A 19,004-nucleotide genomic window follows, 5' to 3' on the forward strand; every position below is an offset into this window, starting at 1 on the left:
GCGGGGGGGTGCGGCTGCCCCCTCTTCTGCTCGGGCTTCGCATGGGGAGCAGCGGTGGGAGCCGTGCTTGGGGCGGCCCCTGGCCCCGGGCCGTGGACTGCTGGCGTCAAAAGAGACAGGCAGGGGGGAGCGCCCAGTTGTGCAACAGCCAGGCCACCAGATGGGACGATCAGTTCCACTTCTGAGCTGTCACTCACTGACCTCCCCTGCTCCTCCTTGCACTCTCTTGGATGAAGTGTTGAGGTGCCGCTGACTCTGGGATTTGGGAGCGAGGGGCAGCAGGCAGAGGCTAACTCCTCTACCACCCCGACTGCCTTTCTGTTCCCTGAGCACACCCATCACTGCTTTGTATTTACTCATGGTCCTGTGAGCGGCTGTCCCTCACCTGTAGACCTGAGCACCCACACACCTGCCCGCCCACCAGCCATATAAAGGGCTAGCTAGTGCTGCTGTGTCTCATCCAGGGTGGTTTCTACTTACGTTGGCAATGGTGGAGACAAAGAGCATGATGACAGTGGCGATGTGAACCACAAAGATACCAGCCAATAGTACCAACATCTTGGGTCCCTTCTAGGTGGTGTCACCGATCCAAAGAGCTCTGGAGGAGAACAAGAACAGAGAGAGCAGGTGAAGGGCTGAATCAAAGAATAGCATTACTAAAAGCTTTTTTATATGCATGAAAATGGTTGATGTTAAATCCATTCTGGAAGCGTGCAGTCACAAAAAAACATCACTAGATTTGTCAAAATCTACAAGAGAGTTGCTCAAGAAGTTAAAGAAAGCCTGGAGGTAAAGGAACCAGTTTGGGAGGAGATGTAGAGCAGGGGTAATTAGCTTGGGGCCATTTTAAAAATAGCTTGAGTATACACACAGGTTGCTTAAATTGGTGTGTGGTTATGTAAAGTAAAAATTACACACCCCGGGCCTACGCTCCAGGAAGAGGAGTTTTTGCTCACAGGTTTCACAGAGGTCAGGAAAAGATTTTCTCCTCCTGTTCTCTCTTGTGGCACAGCCTCCTTCAGCTGTCCTGGGACACAGACAGGTGGTATGGAGTAGAGGACTATGTGTTCCTGGGGGCACCAGGTGTTGAGCAGGAATGGAGAGTAGACTGGGGGGTCTATCCTACTCAGCAGCTTACTCCATTATGTGAAGAGGAGACTAACCAGAACAGAAATGCTACTGAGGTGTTCTGGGGCAGAGGAAGGTGTTTAGGTTTGCAATGAAAATTGCCTGTTTCCCTTTTAAAACTTGAGACGTGTATTTATTATCTCAATAAGATCCTCTTGTAATGGAAATCCCTCTTTGGTTTGTTTTCATTTTGTTTTGTTTTGTGGGGTTTTTTTTCCTCCCCTCTGTACTTGGCAAGCTTTTATTTTTTGCAAGATCTGCTATCATTGATGAACATGTGATTGGAAAGGGAGGAGAGTGTGCTTTAGATAGCTCTCATGACACTGTTCGTCAAGGCTGCAGACTTCTTTGTGAAAATGTGAAATTCAAGGAATAAATCTGAGCTGTGACAGTGAGTGCAGACAATTTATACAAAATGAGTGAGCATATTTCCCCCTCCTTCAAGGCATTCATTGGTAATCGTGCAGTATAGCCACAGAAATCAGGGAGAAGAGTTTACTGGGTCCACTCTGGCATCAGTGAAAGACTGCTTCCTAGAAAGATTCATAGGGCTGTGTTGCTCTTTCTCTCGGTACTGAAAAGCAGTATCAAGTATGTGATTAATGTTGGCTGTCAAGTTATTTTGGTCCAGGTGACTCAGGTAAGGTTTGATGCTGTCACCATTTGTATGGGGTGTGGTAACATTGTCATGAAACAACACAATTATACTTTATGATGTCTTTCACACAAACTGTAACAAAAGGTTTGTAAAGTCCCATAAATTTGCAGGGTTTTACTCAATGATTCCACCTTCTCCACTTCTGTCTTTCCTCTCATTGTGGCCATGTGTGGGAGTGTATTCCTGTAAATTGCTGCAGCTATTCCTTGCACTGCTTTGGATAGTTTCCCAAACCACAGCAGGCAAGCAGGCTTCTCCATCAGTGGCTTGTTGTCCAGTTCAGTATTAGCTGATGACCAGGAGAAATTTATTGAGTTCAGGATCTCAAGGAACCAGCTCTGTTAGGTCACTCCTCCCACCCAAACTAAGGAGGCCAGCCCTTAGAAGGACAGATTAGGTTTGGTAGCTGGTCCTACCTCCTCAGCAAGAACTTGCTTGTCTGCTTTGGGGTGTCCTAGCAAACTACTCATGCTCTAGGGCTTGATTTGCCTGGATAGCCTGGTCACTGTGCCCTCTCTTGTCAAAGCACCTCCCCTAGTGATGAACTTTGAGAAAGTACAGCCTTCTTAGGAGTTCCTCTCTGACTGTAGTGACAACTCATAAATGAGTTCAGCATTGCCAAAATCCAGGGTCTCAATACTATATGCAGGCTACCACATGAACACACCTGACCTGAGCATTAAACCCCTTCTTTCCATTGACTGCAAAAGGAACAAGGGTTTCAAACTGCTGGATGGCAACTGATATGGATATTACCACTGTACCTTCAGCTGAGAAACTATTGCTGTTGCCATGACTGTTACATATCTGCAGCAGGTGCCTTGAATAGAGTCTCTGAGTCAAACCTTCCCATCCCTCTGAGTACTTGTCATCCCTTTTTCTGATTACCTTGGTTCTCACACAAACAGTAGTCAGTGCTTTTGCCACCATAGTGTATTGGTATGCATATATCAAATTGTGGCAAATTGGCCTGCTCTGAAATTTGCATTTACTGAACAGGGGCTAAACTTTCTCTTCCTTAAGATGGACATAATTTTCCATGGTCTCTTTAAAAACTAATTCAGCAGGCTTTTTGCCAAATATTTTTGAGAACCTTCAAAAAATCCCTGTACTTGAAAGATTAAAAACCTACTTTCATGGCACCCTAAAGGACTAGAACAGTCCTTTTAAATTCATCTTCTGTTTTCATTCAGAAATGAAAATGAGTGATAAACGTTACTTTTCAATGTAACAAAAAACCCCACACCCAGATCTTTGACCAATACGCTAAGAAAAAAACCAAATCCTTTATTCCCTTTGCTTTTCTGCTCCCTTCTTGCACTGCTTGAGAGCACTGTTAGTTCAGGTGGTTTCAGTGCATCTACTTCCTGAGAACGTCAGCACCTCTCCCTGAATATACACATTATCAAATGCAAACTCCCCCAGGGATATGTGCTCATAGCTTAGTTTTGATTCTTTGTGAGTTAAAGCACAAGCGTCCCTCTCTATTCATTCGCTTTCCCCTTCCTTCATCTCTCCCTGCCTTTTAAATAAAAAACTAGAGAACAATCCCAAAGGAACAGTGGGTGAACGAATGGCATTGAAATAGAGTCATCTCCTCTGACGGTACCGCACAGACTTTTCCTCCCATTAGACAGCGAAGCTGGCAGAGCATTGGTGACTGACAGGATACTCTTTCCATTTGTTAAGTGTGAGACATCTTTCTCCGCTACAGGGTGGGGTCACATTGCTGGAGCATTAGGACACAATTGCATGCAAATGCTTTTTCTTATATTCCCCTACCTAAACTGCAGCTGGATTTGGAGCTCCTCTGGCTCTTCTTGTGCTATGAGTCAGTCTTAGCCTTCCTAGAGCTGCCAGTTTTTTCCACTGACTCACCCCAAAGCTCCAAAACCCACAATTATTTAACCCTGCAAGTGTTTAGGACACTCTGTCAGTTTTAGGACTGCTTCTCAAGAACCAGTCAAGCAACCAGGTTGGAGAATCCTGCACTGAGCCTCCTGGCACGTTTTCCAGAGGAGAGACCCCAGCTAAGCCAAGAAAAACAGAACTGAGACACAAGAGTAGAAGAACCACTGAGGTAGGACAGGCTGGTGGGGAAGGAGTGAAGGTCATGCACCTGCTGAACAGCCTGCATGAGTCAAGAGATCTTGCACTGATGCAGTGGACTGAGTTTCCTTTTCCTGGGATGATGGATGAGGAAAAATAACAAGTCACACCAACAGTAACCATGAACAACAATCACCATGACAGCCTTCAGCACAAAAAAGCCTACAGGTAAGCATGACAGACTCTTACATGTGTAGAGACTATTTCTCTGACCATGCAGGAGTACACATACTGTGGAACAACACATAGCTCTTCTGCACCCTAGTTCAAGTTCAAGCAGGCAAGCACTATCCATTAAAACCTAAGACAAATTCTTCTCATGCAGGCAAAGTGTGGGCACCCATATCGGCCCTCTGTCTACTTAAGTGTTTTGGATCCTTCTATCTGGAGGACACTACGGAGAAGTGAGTCCTTGCCCTTGGTTTGCTGCTTAGCAAAGCATCAGGATGGAATGCAAAGTGCCACTTGGAGATATGACAAAGGTCAACAGTATAGTTCCTCAAATATAGGGAGTGGGTTACTCAAGAGGGTGAACCAGATTAGGTAGTGGTCCTCTGCTTCTGGCAGAAAGTGCACTGCAGTGAAAGGAGTAGAGGGGAAGCATACAGGATGTTTCTGCAGGAATGATCAAGTTGTTTGGGATGAAAAATCAAAGCACTTTCAACTAAATCTGAAATATTTTAGATCTGAAGTACTCCTAAGGGATGTAGCTCATCTGACTTCCATTCCCGTTCTCCTCTCTGAACTGAGGTTCCTGCCTGGGACTGCCTCTCTCAGGGTGAGTTGGTGAGGCATACTGTGAGACATGCTGGCTGAGGGGAGAACTTGGCCAATAGCCTATAGCAGCCTGTAATTTCCAGGGAGCAGACATCTAAATCACACAGTCTGTGAGCACTGTGGTGACCTCTGACTCCTCTAAAACTCAGTTTTTCAGCTGAAGTCCCTTGGGTTGGATACATTCAATTTCTCAACAAGGGAAAGACAGCACTTCAAGGAAAAATCAAATGCTTTTGGCCAGAATGTCAACAAAAAATCTCCATAGATTGAAAGCAACTGAGATGAAAGAAATTCTGCCTTTCTCAGCTGCCACCACAGAATATAAGGAATGCAGCAGTAAGTCAGACAGTGGTCTGTCTCACCCAGTATGATGTCTCTGATGGTGGTAGTAAGAGGTCCAATATTTAGAGAAAGCACATGAACCTGGCCACTGTCTGAAGTGGCAGAGGGTCATACCAGGACTACTGGTGGTTTGAATCAGGGCCAAGGCCACTTGGAAAAGAGGGGGAAAATTGGAAGGGATGAGACAGAAAATAAAAACTATTTGATATTGTTTGAAACAGTCACAAACTGCCACCTCTGTCACTGGTACATTCCTTAGTGCAAGCCAATGTACAAATAGCAGTGCTGCCATGATGCTACCAGTAAGGAAAACCTCAGGGTGGGATAAAACCTGCATAATTTGTAGATCTGCCTTTTGACTTGAGCTGAGTACCTGACTGCATCTTAGCTTTGCTACAACTGCACGCCTTATCATTGTGTGCAATATGAGCATGAGTCCTCATCATGGCCAGGGTCATTTGGCAGGATGTAAAGATGTGAAGAACTCTGTGATATTCTGGTGTCATGGTGACTTTGGACCCATCACATTGTTGCTAGAAAGCTCATGACAAGTTTAAGCAACCACATGGAAGCATCTTTTTGCTTTCACCCTTTGCTCTGTTTCTTGCTTCAGATCCAGCTGAATCCAGAGTCCATGCTGACTACAGACTTTTATAAAGCACTGTACTCCAGCACTGCTGTTGACAACCTGTTTTTGACAGACTGGCCTGACTCAATTTACAAATCAAATGCTTTTTATAGACATGTGGATGAGTAGGCTGGTGCCTCTGGAAAGAGATTTCACATGTGTGGGAAAAGGGTTGGGCAGGAGTGTGCGTGGGCACACAGAGACCGTTGGAGCCTCTGGTTTATGGCAGTGAGAAGATTTTGTGCATGCATGGGTGGTGGCTGTGGTGACCACATGGGGTATAGCGAGGCTGTAAAAGTAGTGAATGTCAACCAAAAGGAAAGTGTAGAGCAGTCTGAGGGGCTACAACTGAAAACAAGCTTAAGTAAGGGAAGGATTGTCTGGTTCTTGGGAAGCATTTCCTGGTGGTATGGTCTCCAAGGGCTCCAGGGAACTGCCTTCCCAGGGGAGTGGTAAAGCCCCAGCATGTGAATCATTTCTTGTGGGACCAGACAAAGTCCACAAGAATCCACCCTTGGTAATGAACTCCACTCACTGAGAGATGTAAGGGGAAGTTACAAAGATGACACACAAGGGTTTTCCAGCTCTCATGCTTGTGATTCATGAGGCTGGGGAAATATCAGAGGTCCTAGGGCAGACAGTGAGAAATTGGCATTTTCTCCAGAAGAAACCACCCTTGAGCACTCAGCCATGTGACAACATCAACTGAAACTCCAAAGCTCACTTGGTAGTAGGAAGGGGAAGAGACAGCTGCCTGAGGCCTGGAAGGCAGCCAGCAGCCACTGCTGGAGGAAAACACTGTTGCTCCTCACACTAGACACGCCAAGGAAGGGCAGGGACTGATGGGCAGGGAGGAAGAAGGAGGGGTGGGGAAAGGGACCTCAGAGCTAATGGAAGCACAAAAGTGTTCCTCTGCACCTTTGGAGGTGCAATGGGGAGCACCCTCACGCCTTAGCACACTGGATGATCCCTGGGTGGGTTAATTAGACATGGGAGTTGCTGGGACTTGCAGAGGTTCAGACAAGATGCCGAGATATGCGAGAAACATTTGTGGGAGGACTGACGGTCTGGGCGATGATGTGGTGTGTGTAGGGGTGTGCATTTGCAGCTCTGTGTGTCTTCCTCTATGAATGGAAGTGTTCATCTGTGGTTTCCCTGTGAGCAGAGCTGAACTGTTTGTGTGAGTGTGCATCTGTCTCTGTGTGTGCTCATGCACGGCTTCCTTATGGGTGCAAGTGTCTGTCTGTGTGACTCTGACACTGACAATGCCCACGTGGGAGAAACCATCTGACAGCTCTGACAGGAAAGTTCAGGTTACAGTGTGCTGTGAGCAGAAGTACACAGATCATTTCTGGTGGACTTCCTGCTTTTCCTCCTTACAACAGCCTTTAGATAGAGGTGGAAGGTCTGTGGAGCCCACATCAGCTGTGCTTTTGGCTGCATTTTTAAATTAAAACTGCAATTGTCTGGTTTTCATAGACAGTTTTGTAAAGATCTTCCCTTTTTTTTTTTTCAAGGGAAGGTAACTCTGAAAAAGAAGTGGCTCCTTATCAGATAGCATTCTTGTCTCTCAAGACTGCAAAACCTCTGAACATGCCAGTACAGCCTATGAGACACAGAAGTCAGTGCAACTTATGCATCTAGAGTCTGAGATTTTTGGGTCAGTCTGCCTCCAGAGTGTCCTTGTTCTTGGAAGCCAGCTTGGAAAACACTGCAGGATTAAATTGCAAAATTGTATGACAATTCCTTCTTTCAACCCACAGTGCACGAGTGATGGGCTGGAGGGAGCCAGGAGTGTGAGTATAAAGCAGAAGCAAGAGGATGCTGTGCAGCCTGCTGTTGACTGGTGCTCTGTGCAGGGTAGGGTGAAGGTGGTTGTGAGGTAAAATCCCCCGTCTGGCTTCAAGAGAGCTTCTTACACCTGTGATTAATACAGGCTGGCAGAACAGTATAAGGGTCATTCTAGCTCATGCTACATGCAGAAATGGCTTTCCACAAGGCATCAAGAACTCCCCTTGTTGGGGCACACCATGCTGGCCTGGCTACAGCTGCTGGCCAGCTAGAAGGCAGGTTGGCTCAGCTGCCTGAGCTGGCATGAACAGGGGCTGTGCCAGTCTCAAAGCCCAGCTTTACTTCAGCAGTAGACACCCTTCCTGGAGCTGCTCTTCAGCAACCCCCTGACCAGCCTGCTCCCTGCTCTGAGCATTTTGCAGCTCTCCCCTCTTGCTCTCATGGCTCTCACTGTCCTTTCCAGGGTCTTTCTGGGGCCCTATCATCTCATTAGGGGAGATGTCTCTCTGGAATGTGAAGAATGTGGACGCTAGAACCAGTCCTGGCAGCTGCTTTCACAACTCCCCTCCTTGAGCAGACTCTGCCCTGTGAGGGCAAAAGGACAGCAGACGTTTGTGCCCTGGATTTCCTCTTAATCCGAACGTATTGCCAGATGGCCCCACATCGCAAGAGCTAAACCTTTGGCATGAGTCACTGCTCACCTACTGTCAGCCACTCCAGTGCTCATAGTTCATTGCATTTCTCTGCATGGCTGGGGATGATTTAGCCCAGGATCTGTCCCTGGGCTCTCATCATGGGTGTCTCCCCATGTCTGTGGTACAGACTGGTTTTCACAGGGGAAAGGGGACAGATCTTAATTATGAGCTTGCCAAACTAATAATCCCTTGGGAAGCATGGGCTCTGGAGCTGAGTTGTCCTAACCTGTCCCTCCCTACCATGACAAGGTATGGGCTACATTGGGTCCTACTCAGAGAACAGCTCCCATGTGCCCTCTGCCCTGCCGCAAATAGTTCAGGAGGAGGAGGGTGCATGGAGGTGCAAATTGGTCCAGGGTTTCCTTTGTTCATTTGGTCCAGCGGTTCTAACTAAGGAGGTACTTTACAAAACTCTCCCAGCAGGGTTTGAAGAAATCATGCTCCAGACGGCAGTGCCCAGATGTGCTGCTTTGCTGCCCCCCTTCAGTGTAACAGCAGAAAGCAGTTTAAGAAAGAAGGCACCCTAGATTTCCCTATGGGCAGTTTATATGGGGAGCTGCTGCTGGTCATGCTGTGGGATGGCTGGGTGTGGACTAGCTCTGACAGAGGATCTATATAGTCACGTTTGAGCTGGTACTTCAGCACATTTATTCAGGGCCAGAATTACAGCACTGTGGCTATCAGTTAGTTATGAGTCCTGGCAGGGGCTGACAAAATAGCAGGGTCATGGACAAGAGTCTCCTTTTCTGTGCATGCTGCTTTGCCTCAGCAAAGACCCATGAAGCATTAAGCATCCATGTTCAGATGAAGGGATAGGAAATCCCCTTCCTTGACCTCCCTTTTGGAGGTGTAAGAGACCCAGAGGTGCCCCTTTACTTCTCCCTGCCTTGAAGGAAGTGTAAAGAAATCTTATCTTGTAGTAATTTTTCAACACTTTTTTTGCAAGACAACAGAAGGAAGGAAAAAAAGTAGGAGTGCCACGCCCTGCAGCTTGCCCTGTGTTGACTGTGGTGACAGTGCTGTCATCTCTGTGTTGAAAGGTACAGGCACACGAACCCATTGCGATCAAAGGGGTCTAGCAGTACTATTTGCTGCCTTGTGGGGCACTTGAGTATCCGAGGGCAAATCCCAGCCAGGTATCAGTTGTGTCCCCTTTCGCCATGGGGTGTAACACTCAGTGGAGAGAGCACCCATCCAGAAGCCAGAGGGAACTGGGTAAGTGAGCAAGTGGAAACGTGCTGTGAACGGGGTGTCATGGCTGCAGTGTGGGGTTGATGGGGCCTGTGAAGCCCCATGGGAGCAGGCAGGACTAAGGAAGCCAGGCTGTACTCCGGCACCTCTCCTACTTTTGCTCTGAGGAAACTCAAGCAGACGCAGGCTCCATGCCATGTGCCAACCTTGCAGCTGGGAGGGTAATGAATAAAAAGAAGGATTTGTGCTTGCAGTAGATCTCCACCCCCCCACCACCATCACCTTGCCCCATCTCATTATAAACAAGGTCTGGAGGTGGGTCTTTTTACCAAAAAAATGCTGGCTATTATCAGCAGATCTCCCAGAACTGTTTCAAAATACAATCTCTGCTCCACCCCAAGCCACCAAACAGTAATTCCTGTATGCACTTGCATTGCTCGCACACTGCAAAATTCAAAGACCACCAGTTAGGCCAGCAGGGCCAGTTTTCCAAGCCCAGGGCTCTCTGTCTTCCACAGAGTACTGGGGAGCACTAGCAACCCTGCAGCTCTGAGGACATACTCCAAAACTTGGTGTTTCTCTACAAGATCCCAAGTCCCTCCTTCATTAATGTGTCCTTGGGTGTGGCTTGACTCCATCTCTCTCAAATGTGTATGTTGGGATGGCAGGTGGCTGGTGGAGATGCCCAGCTCTCACAGGACGGTAGCCTGGATGTAGCTCAAACTGTGTGCCACGTGTTTGAATGGTTAGTCATAGTTGGGGGGGGCTTACATGGAAGCCTACTGGGAGGAACCCCTTAGGTGGGTGTGCCATGCCTCTCGTGAAGGAGCTGCGTTTCAGAATGTGCTTCCAGGCACTGCAGTGTTAGTGGTAGTAAACACCCTCAGTTTTGATCCTTTTCCTATGCTGATCCCCAAGCGAGAAAATAGATACAAGCTGCCTTCAAGCCTACACTCTCTCAGTGCATACAGTCCCTAGGTTTGGCAGCTGCGTAAGGGTGGAGGCGATCAGCTGATTTAACCCCTGTTATCATAGGAACAATAGCTAATGGGCTCCAAGTTTTCACACTCTTGTGCCCAGCTCCTTCTTGCATGTTTGCTCAGAAAAGAATCCCACTCTGTTCAGAAATGTCAAGTGGGCAGTTCCTGGGCAAAGCTGCTCTCAGAGGTCCCCTGAGGAATTCAAAGCTTTTGAGTGAAAGTTGCTCTGTGGTCACAGCATTTTTTTACATCTTTTTTTACAAGCTGACTTAATTGTTAATAGTGCTAAATGACAACTTCCAAAAATGCTTTCTACTTAGACTGATTGCTGACTGCCCTGGAAACACTTGCTGCCTCAGTCAGCTCCCCTACCACTCAAACACATCTATTTCTCAGGCAGGAGGCACCCCTGCATGACCAAGCCACAAGCAATGGGACCAGAGGGGACCTCGAAATTCACAAAATCCATCCTTCTGCCATAAAGTTAAGGTTAGCTCAGCTTCTTGGTCATTTATAAAGTAACTGTCCACAGCACCAGCCTGAGCCCCAGCCATTCCTGGCGAGACTGGGCTAAATGCTGTTTCAGCCCCTTTCAGACCCATGAAACTGTGCATGGGGCAAGCTGGGTTCCTGCAACAGGAAACAAAGCCTGGTGCCAACAAACTGGCTTTGCTGCACTCCCTTTCTCAGACCTCAAAAATAGTTCAGATTTGACTTTAAGATACAAACCATAGCAGACAGATGAAGTGAGAGAACTGGTGAAGAAGAGGAGGGAGGGAAGGGGAAGGGGTGGTTGCATGGAAAAAGGCAGGTGAGCAGGGAAAATTGCCAGTCTTTGTAATCCTACACTTCTCATCAGCGCCTACCACACCCCACCACGCAGCCCGCGGTACTCTCAGCAATTGCAATTCCACCCACTCCCTCACTTTGCCTCTCAGTGCTCCCTGCTTCAGGGTCTGTGCTGCCAAGGAAGGCGTAGCATGCATTTCTACGCATCGAATGGCTTTGCTTAAGAACTGGGGCGTGGCTTCAGCCTTAGGAGCCAGGACCCCATCAGAAAAAGGTCCTCTCCTTGTACCCCAAAGTCTGCACCTTTGGGGCCTCTCAGACTTCACTTGGAATGATTGTTGTTAGTTTAAATTAAAGCTTGGCAAACCACTGGTGGAGGGGAGAGAGACACACAGAAAAATGTGAGTGAGAGCTAGAAATGCTGAGCCAGCAGCCCTAATTTCAAGCAGGCATTTTCCCACATTCGTAAACAATGCTACTCCAAAGGCGCGCAACAGCTCCTACGCTGGGGCTGGCCCAGGTTGGGCACCCTCTGCCTGCACCCGGGCTGCACGTGCCCTGGAGGCGAAAATAACATCGCTTCTGCCAGTGCTCTACGGTTGCAACTGGGGTGTCTTGCAGTGCTGCTTTGCCCCACAACACAGCTGGATTTCAAAGCAAAAGCTGAAAGGTTAAGGCGTGTCCCGCAGCCAGCTTGTATGCCATGTTGAAGAGAAGTGGCGGAGCAGAGGAGAAAAGCAGGCTGGAGCTGCTGGACAAGGGGAGCAGCTGCCAGTGAGGCAGAAAAGTTGCTGAGGATTTTCGAGAGCAGCTCTTACCGTGTGGGCTGGGGCCGGCTCTGGCACCTGTGGGAGCAGGAGCGTGCTGAGCTGCAGTGCCGATGTCCTGGAGTGCCGAGCTGTAGTGAAGGGGAGTGACCTGGTGGTGGTTTAAGTTTCCTCCGGTGGTGCGGGAGGGTGGTGTCTTTCCACTCTGTTTTAAAGGAGTTACTATGAATCAGTCTGCCTTTAAAGAGAGGGAGAAGGAAAAAAAAAATAATAATGAGCTACGCCCTGCTTTATTGGCGGGGAGTCAAGAGTCTCTGGGAGGAAACCAGCGATTCAAAGAAATCTGTGCAGGGCTTAGTCTGACTCAGTGTGCAGAACAGAGACCGCAGCCTGGAAAAACGACTGACGCTGATCCAGCTGAGTAATAGAGGCCCACAACAGCATCTGTTTATAAAACTGAACTTCTGGTTTCATAAAAAAAAAAAAAAAAAAAATACAAATGTGGCAACAGGACTTCAACAATACAATCACTCAAACAAACAAACAACCCGTTGGCAGGGGGTATCGTGAGGACGGGTGAGTCACTGCATCCCCCTCCCTGTGCTGCACAGAGAGAAGCTGCTGAGACTGATGGCACCAGAGAGTGCAAATCAGTCCTGTGGGGTTGGCATGGACAAGGCTTTTGGGAATATACCAAGGAGCAAAGATGCTCAAAATGCAGCTCTGGCCTGGTGGTGACTCTGGAGCAAGTTGGCCAGAATGTGATGGTTTGCTTCCATGGAGAGAGAGCAGGCAAGGAAGATGAAATACTAAGTCTGTGATTCACAGTTTTCTAAGGTCAGCATTTCTTGTCATCTTGAAGACCTCTAAAAATACATCCTTTACATTTGCAGAGAATTGACTGGTGTGTTTGTCTCATGCTACAGGCAAGATTGACTGCTACAGGCAAGATTGAGCGGGAATGTGCTTAAGATGTGGGTGAAGGGGGAAGAAGTTTGTCAGAAAGCATCTGGGTTAAAATGTGATCCATATTCTGATAGAGTTGGTGATCTGCTACTGCAAGGAATCAAACCTGCCTTTTCAGAGGCACAGAAAGAGATAAGCAGATACTGATAAAATACCTGCCAAAGGCCTTTCCCACTTCAATGAGAAGGACAAAAAGAAAGAAAATGAAAGACAAAGCTGGTGCTCTTTGAAGTCTACAAGATTAAAAGATCTTGATATTTTTCAGATTACTCCTTCTCTCTGGTGTTATTGATATGTGTCGTGTCTAATTTTAGACTATAGCAACCTGCTTAAAACAGAGCTGTGGATAAAACAGCAGCAAAGATGACACATCTGGTGGGCAAAGACATTGTGCCCAGACAATTCCATGGGAATTTTGTCACTGATGGAAAATATAGACAGCTTTTTGTTCCCCAAAGACAAAATAAGCCTAACTGTTTTTAATACCTATGGGTTAGAACGTGCTTCTTGGTGATATACCATATCTTGGTGATATACCATATGGTGATATGATTTCTAGGGAAAGGAAGATATATTTGTTTACCCTGCAGAAGGAGCTGGCATTTGCAGTGAGCTGCACTGTCCATTTGCCCTTCCCTGTTTTCCTAGCAGAGTTTATTGGAGTGAGGGATGCTCTGCTCCATACAACATCCTGGAGTGTATGGTCCCAAAGCAGACTCTGTGGACCAGAGTTCAACTGTGGTGGAGCATCCTCTGCTCCAGACCTGTTCACAAGTGACTGCCCACCTGCCACAGGGCAGCTGCCTGCACACTCACAGAATTGCTTATCTTAGACTCAGCAGCCAAAACACCTGCATCTAAAACACACTCACATGGGGCAACAACAGTGAAGTCCCCTAAGAAGTTGGGTAAGAAGTGACCCATGAGTGGCAAAACATTATTTGTCCAGAGAGAGCAAACTCATTCTGTATGAACTGTTCTCTATCCTGGGAGGCCATGTCAGGCAATGGCCAACATCAGATGCTTCACAGGGAGGCAGTGGGGTTCTGCAGGGTCAGCGGCAGTTTGCCCACAGGAGCACTGCTTCCTAGCTCTCCATCTGGAAATGTTGGTGCCCAGCCAATAGAGTAAAGTAACCGGACAGGCCACATAGGCTATGACTGTGGCTCTAGAGGAGCACTGGTACCCTGCCAGCAATTGGTTTAATCTCTGTTGCTATACCTGTCAAGCTGGGTATGAAATGGGGAAATAGTGAGTGTTGAGCAAACAAATGTGTGGATAGCTGCTCCTGTTTGGGAGCAATGCTGCATGTGGGCAAGATGATGGTTTAAGCAAGTAAGAGTACCCCCCTAATGTCAGGGTAATGAGGTCAGGGGAGAGCTCACAGCTTCCACTGAGAACATTGTTAGCTCTTTGGAATATTTCCGCCTTACATGTGGATAGGGAGAGAACTTCCTACCAATAAGTAAAGGTAGAAGAACATTTCAAGTTGATAAAATTTGTTATGTTTTCTGTAGCTGCTTGTCTGTAGATGAAGTGTTAGCTCAATAAGCCTTTATGTGTGTGTCATGGAGAACCAGCTCTATTCACTCATCTAGAAAAGAGGCTGGTCTTTCTGTGTACCTGTGTCAACTTCTCCCTTTAGGGCGTGTGGTTTTCACAAGACAGGTTGCAATAGAAAACCCATGACGTGAAAAGTCTCATCATGGGACCAGAAGTCTAAAGCATGCTGTCATTTTGACACACTAAGGTTGAATTGCCTAAGATCACCACACCATAACCCATGGTGTCCCTTGACCTGAGCATCACTCATTTCACAGGCTTTTCTGAATACCTACAGCCAACTAATAGGAGGTGGTCAGGTCAAAGCCATGAGAATTTAAGATGTGGGAATCTGGATTGGCATTTCTATGGGCAATGAGAGGATGAAGTTTTCCCATGTGTGCCATGCCTTTGCTGAAGCTCTTCCCAAACAAGCAGCTTACAGCTGATGTATTTCTGCTTGTTTTGCCATACCCCACACATTTGCAGACATCGCCACTGTGTGTGAATAGTAACCCCTGGTGTAACAAGATGAGCATCCACAGTGACATTAGATAAGACAAACATTAAGCTTTTGCAAGCCCAGATCAAAGGAGGAATAGACAATAAGGAGTGGGAGATGATGTGTGGATTTAGGGGTGGGAGAGGCATTGTCAGGCTCCGCTGGAAGATTCCAGAACAGATAATTTCTAGAAGGGGGTGTGCCAGGAGATATAGGCCGTGGTCCCTCTGCACCTTCTTCAGATGCCAGAATCTGTGCTTGGGAGAGGTCTGTAGCTGAGTTCCCATGCTCTCTGTGATGCTTTCAATTACAAATTCACAGGAATTCAACATACATTATTTGGACATGCCTTTTGGGATAACTATCTGCAAGCACACATTACATATTAAGCCCCCCCAGTCTAAACAGCATGTCTTTCCACCTAAAGATGCTTAAACCCTTTCTTCTCTCTTATATGTGCTATCTACTCTGAGCACCATCCTGCTGGCTGGTTGCAGGACAAGTGGAAGTGATATGCTCCATGGTGTTTGCTACTTCTCCACTTGTCATGACATGGAGAAGGTGGGGTTGAGCTGGGATAATGTGTGGGTTTTAAAAAAATAGATACCAACAAGTTTCATACTGCTCTGTAGTGGTGTAATTGATGTGTTTGTGCGTGTATCCTGGGGTTATCCATGTGATACAGTAATTTGAAGAGACATGATACATCTCAGAGCCATATGATAAACTGCATTTGTCACACATGACCCTGCATGGCTTCAAATGGAGCATTCATCCACTGGAGAGGAAGGGGCAATGGTGCCCTTATTTATAGCATTGCTCAGTTCTGAGGAAGCAGATAGTGGAAGTCACACCTTTATGGTTTGGGTCGTATCTCTAATGTGTCTTGTCTTGTTCCTGTCCCCCCAAGGACTGCGAGACTTCCAGTACTTAGGGAAGCTGACTTTACAAGCTCAGTGGTACAAGAAAGGAGTGGATTGCAGTCAACACTGAAAAGATGTAACTATTCCTGTGCACACTCTGGCTTTTGGTTTGGTTTGGTTTTGGTGTTGAGGATAATCTCTGGCCCAGGTACTTTGGTAAACTACTTTGGTAAACTACTAAAAAACCTACAGAAACATCTACATCTGATTTTTCCAAAATCATTAAGGACTGCCAGACTGACTGATCTTTTGAAAGTGGGTGATAGGTACAGAGTTGAAAATGCCCCGTGTTTATAGTATTTGTGTAGGAACGGTTTGTCACAAAGCTTTAACCAGCAAGAACTGCAACAGTACCCTCCAGGACTTGAGAGGGTTCTATGCCAGAATGCATTCCCCACATCCCACCGAACACATCTGGGAAGCCCCAAAACTTTCCTTGTTTCTTAACAGGAATAAAAAAAAAAATAATATGGGCATGAAATAAGGAGACCATCCCTACCATAATTTGCATAGAGATTAGAATTTAATTTTGTCCTACCCTGTGAAAAGGACTATACCCTTCATTCTTATGTTGGGAAGGAAGATGAGGACGGATTATGATTCCTCTGTGCAGTGGGTGGACATCTCATGCTGTCTTAGAGTACTGACATTCACATTGTGGTCTCTGCAGCAGATCTGGAGATTCTGCCAGACTGGGTAAATGGCAGTCTGTTCCTAACTGGCTGAAGGATTTGGAGTAGTTCTCAGGGTGTCAGCCCAGCAGTGCCTTGCTTTCCCAGGTGCTGCTAGGTGGGCTGAATTTGATCCTCGGGCTCAGGTTCTGAAGACCTGGAGGAGGTAGCATGAGCTAGCTGGTGCTGCAAAAAGACACCTGAACCTAGGAAAAAATAACTTACTTCCATGCTCTGGAGCAAAAGAAGGTGTGGTGAGATGAGAGCCATCTAAAATGAGGTCTTCCCCTGCTCTTATGAGAGTGGGGGAACTGCACTCCCCATCTCATTTTCCCTTACTTTAGCCTCTACCTTAGTTTCTTCATTTTTTCCATTGAAAACAGCCCTGGTGAAGAGATTTGTGTGTAATGTGCAAAGGGTACCTCTGTCCTGGCAGACCCATCTGAGCTGTCACTTTCCTCAAGAACCTCTCCCATTCCACATCAAAGAGGTGGTGGCTTGTGGTATTCTCCACCTGCACATGAAGGCCTCTCTCATCCATTCTGGCAACCAAGGAGGTTTTCTTTATTGCTTTCTTCAGCTCCTGCTCCTGGCTCATTTCTGCCTCTGCCATCTGTGGCTGCTGTATTGTGCAGTACACGCTACTGATTGCTTCACCGACAGGTTTTACCATGCTAATGGGGGAAAAAAACCTGTAAGCACCAAGAAATGGCATGAGTTGACAGTGCTTTATTGTTCTTTCATTCTGTGCTGACAAAGGGAAGTAGCTGCATGACCATCCTGCGTTGAGGACTGCAACTGTGTCATTGGCTGTAGAAACAGTCCTTGGCTAAGAGGCCAAGGCAAGGGCAAGTGCCATTTCTGCTGTGGCTGAGGTTTGATAATGGGACATCTTTCTATTTACCTGCTGCTCCCATGGGCTGTTTGCACTACTGGACTGTTGAGCTCTACTCAAGGTTTTTCTGGACTTTCTACTTAGAACAGCTGTTGGTGTCCTGAGAAAGATGTAGGATCTCCCTCTGCAGCCAGAGATAAGATTTTGAGGGTGCATGGAGGCTAACTGTACTTGCTTCTCACTCTCTGCAATATCTTGCTTTTTTTTAAATCTCAGGATGCATTTATTTAAGTAACATTGCAGTGTCACAGGCTCTACATGTACGCAGGGAGAATGCTACCTTAGGAATATAAATGGCAGAGACCACAAGGGACCTGGCACATGGACAAACCAAGCAGGCAGATCACTTACTCAGCAAAAATGAAAGAAAAGCTCAAGGAGGGCTTGCTAGGGAGGGCAGTGGTACCTGTACTGTTCAGTGAGGTTGGTGGGAGGGGAAAAGCACCAAGCTCAGTGCACAGTGGGGAGGGTGGAGAAGGAAAACCGGGAAGTGTAGCTGAGATAGAAAGACAGGCTGAGTTTGGCAGGGTCAGGGCAAGGCAGAGAGAGCTGAATGCCATGGGTGATGCAGCCAATAAGGAAAGAGCCTCTGAGCTCAAGTCCTGCAGTACAGTGCAGAGAGCATGGCAGAAAGGAGGGGATGATCGCTAGGTTTGCTTTTTCTTTCTCTGACAGAGAGGGAAACGATTCCTGTGGCTGCAGAGGCATAGTTCCCTTTAGAAAGAGGAAACATCTACATGTGTCACACTATGGGCCAGCTTCTTAGTTCATTTGCAGCAGTGTGGAACTGGAGTAACTTGTATCGACTTCATGGCAATCTTTCAGATTTTGTATTAGGGGTTGAAGCAGTGCGACCATGTCAAGAAACTGCTGTTAAAGAGAGAATTTATGAGGGGGAAAATATCTCACCTCAGCACAGAGACTGAGCACTGAAATAAGCTCTCTCTCCTTCCTTGCTACCTGCTCCCCTGCTTTTTGACAGCTGTCCATTGGTCTTTTGAGAGGGAATATGAATTATGTTTTGCTTCACCTCGTACATACACACTCCCTTTCTGTGCCTTATGCATTCACAAACACAAAAATTTTCATTACTCCATTCCTTCTCCTTTTGTAATGTAGTCACCACTTTCGTGGCTCCCTTGTGTTTGAGGCAGGATATGGGCAGGAAATAATAACACAAGATTCAAACTGGAAAAATGCAAACCTATTATCTGGGGGAAAATAACCCAATGTTAGCTATTCAGAGGGCGGGAGAGTTTGGAACTTGCAAGAGGAATAAGGCTGGAAGCAACTTAACAGGGACAGCAGACAGAGAGCTGGAGAAGAGTTTGCAATGTGATATAACACTTAGTGGAGCAGAAGGCAGCCAATGTCATTTAGAGTTCTTCAGATGCTGATGTCCCTCTTGCATCCACAAATCTCAGAGCCATATTACACCCCTGGAGAGGCCCTATCAGTGGTAATGACAGCAAAAGCTGAAAATTCTCATTTCTGGGAAGATTTGCCTCAAATCCTATTACAAGGGACTGCTCTAGTGTAGTCCCAGCAGTCCTGTGGATCTGAGGAATTTCCTGGCTGGAATTTCCTGGCTGGTCTGTCATGCTAGTCAAAGACAGAGCCGTCATGTCCCTGTGCAGCTGCATGCTGGGA

At 47.0% G+C, this 19,004-nt stretch overlaps 1 protein-coding gene across 2 annotated transcripts in view; it reads right to left on the reverse strand.

Annotated features, from left to right (window-relative positions):
- The window catches only part of EMP1 (epithelial membrane protein 1), a 41,587-nt gene that overhangs the window by 2,818 nt on the left and 19,765 nt on the right, over positions 1-19,004 (reverse strand). The window contains exons 2-3 of one of the 2 annotated variants that reach the window (XM_026841203.1): positions 11,907-12,093; positions 481-598 (exon numbers count right to left, since the gene is read on the reverse strand). In XM_026841203.1, coding sequence (XP_026697004.1) covers positions 481-558 — 78 coding nt within the window. In that variant the 5' untranslated portion in view covers positions 559-598; positions 11,907-12,093. The remainder of the gene's footprint in view (positions 1-480; positions 599-11,906; positions 12,094-19,004) is intronic. The other variant, XM_026841204.1, reaches the window with a different exon arrangement.

Source organism: Athene cunicularia, assembly GCF_003259725.1.
Source record: "Athene cunicularia isolate RWA chromosome 1 unlocalized genomic scaffold, athCun1 chr1_part2, whole genome shotgun sequence".
Taxonomy (NCBI): Eukaryota; Metazoa; Chordata; class Aves; order Strigiformes; family Strigidae; genus Athene; species Athene cunicularia.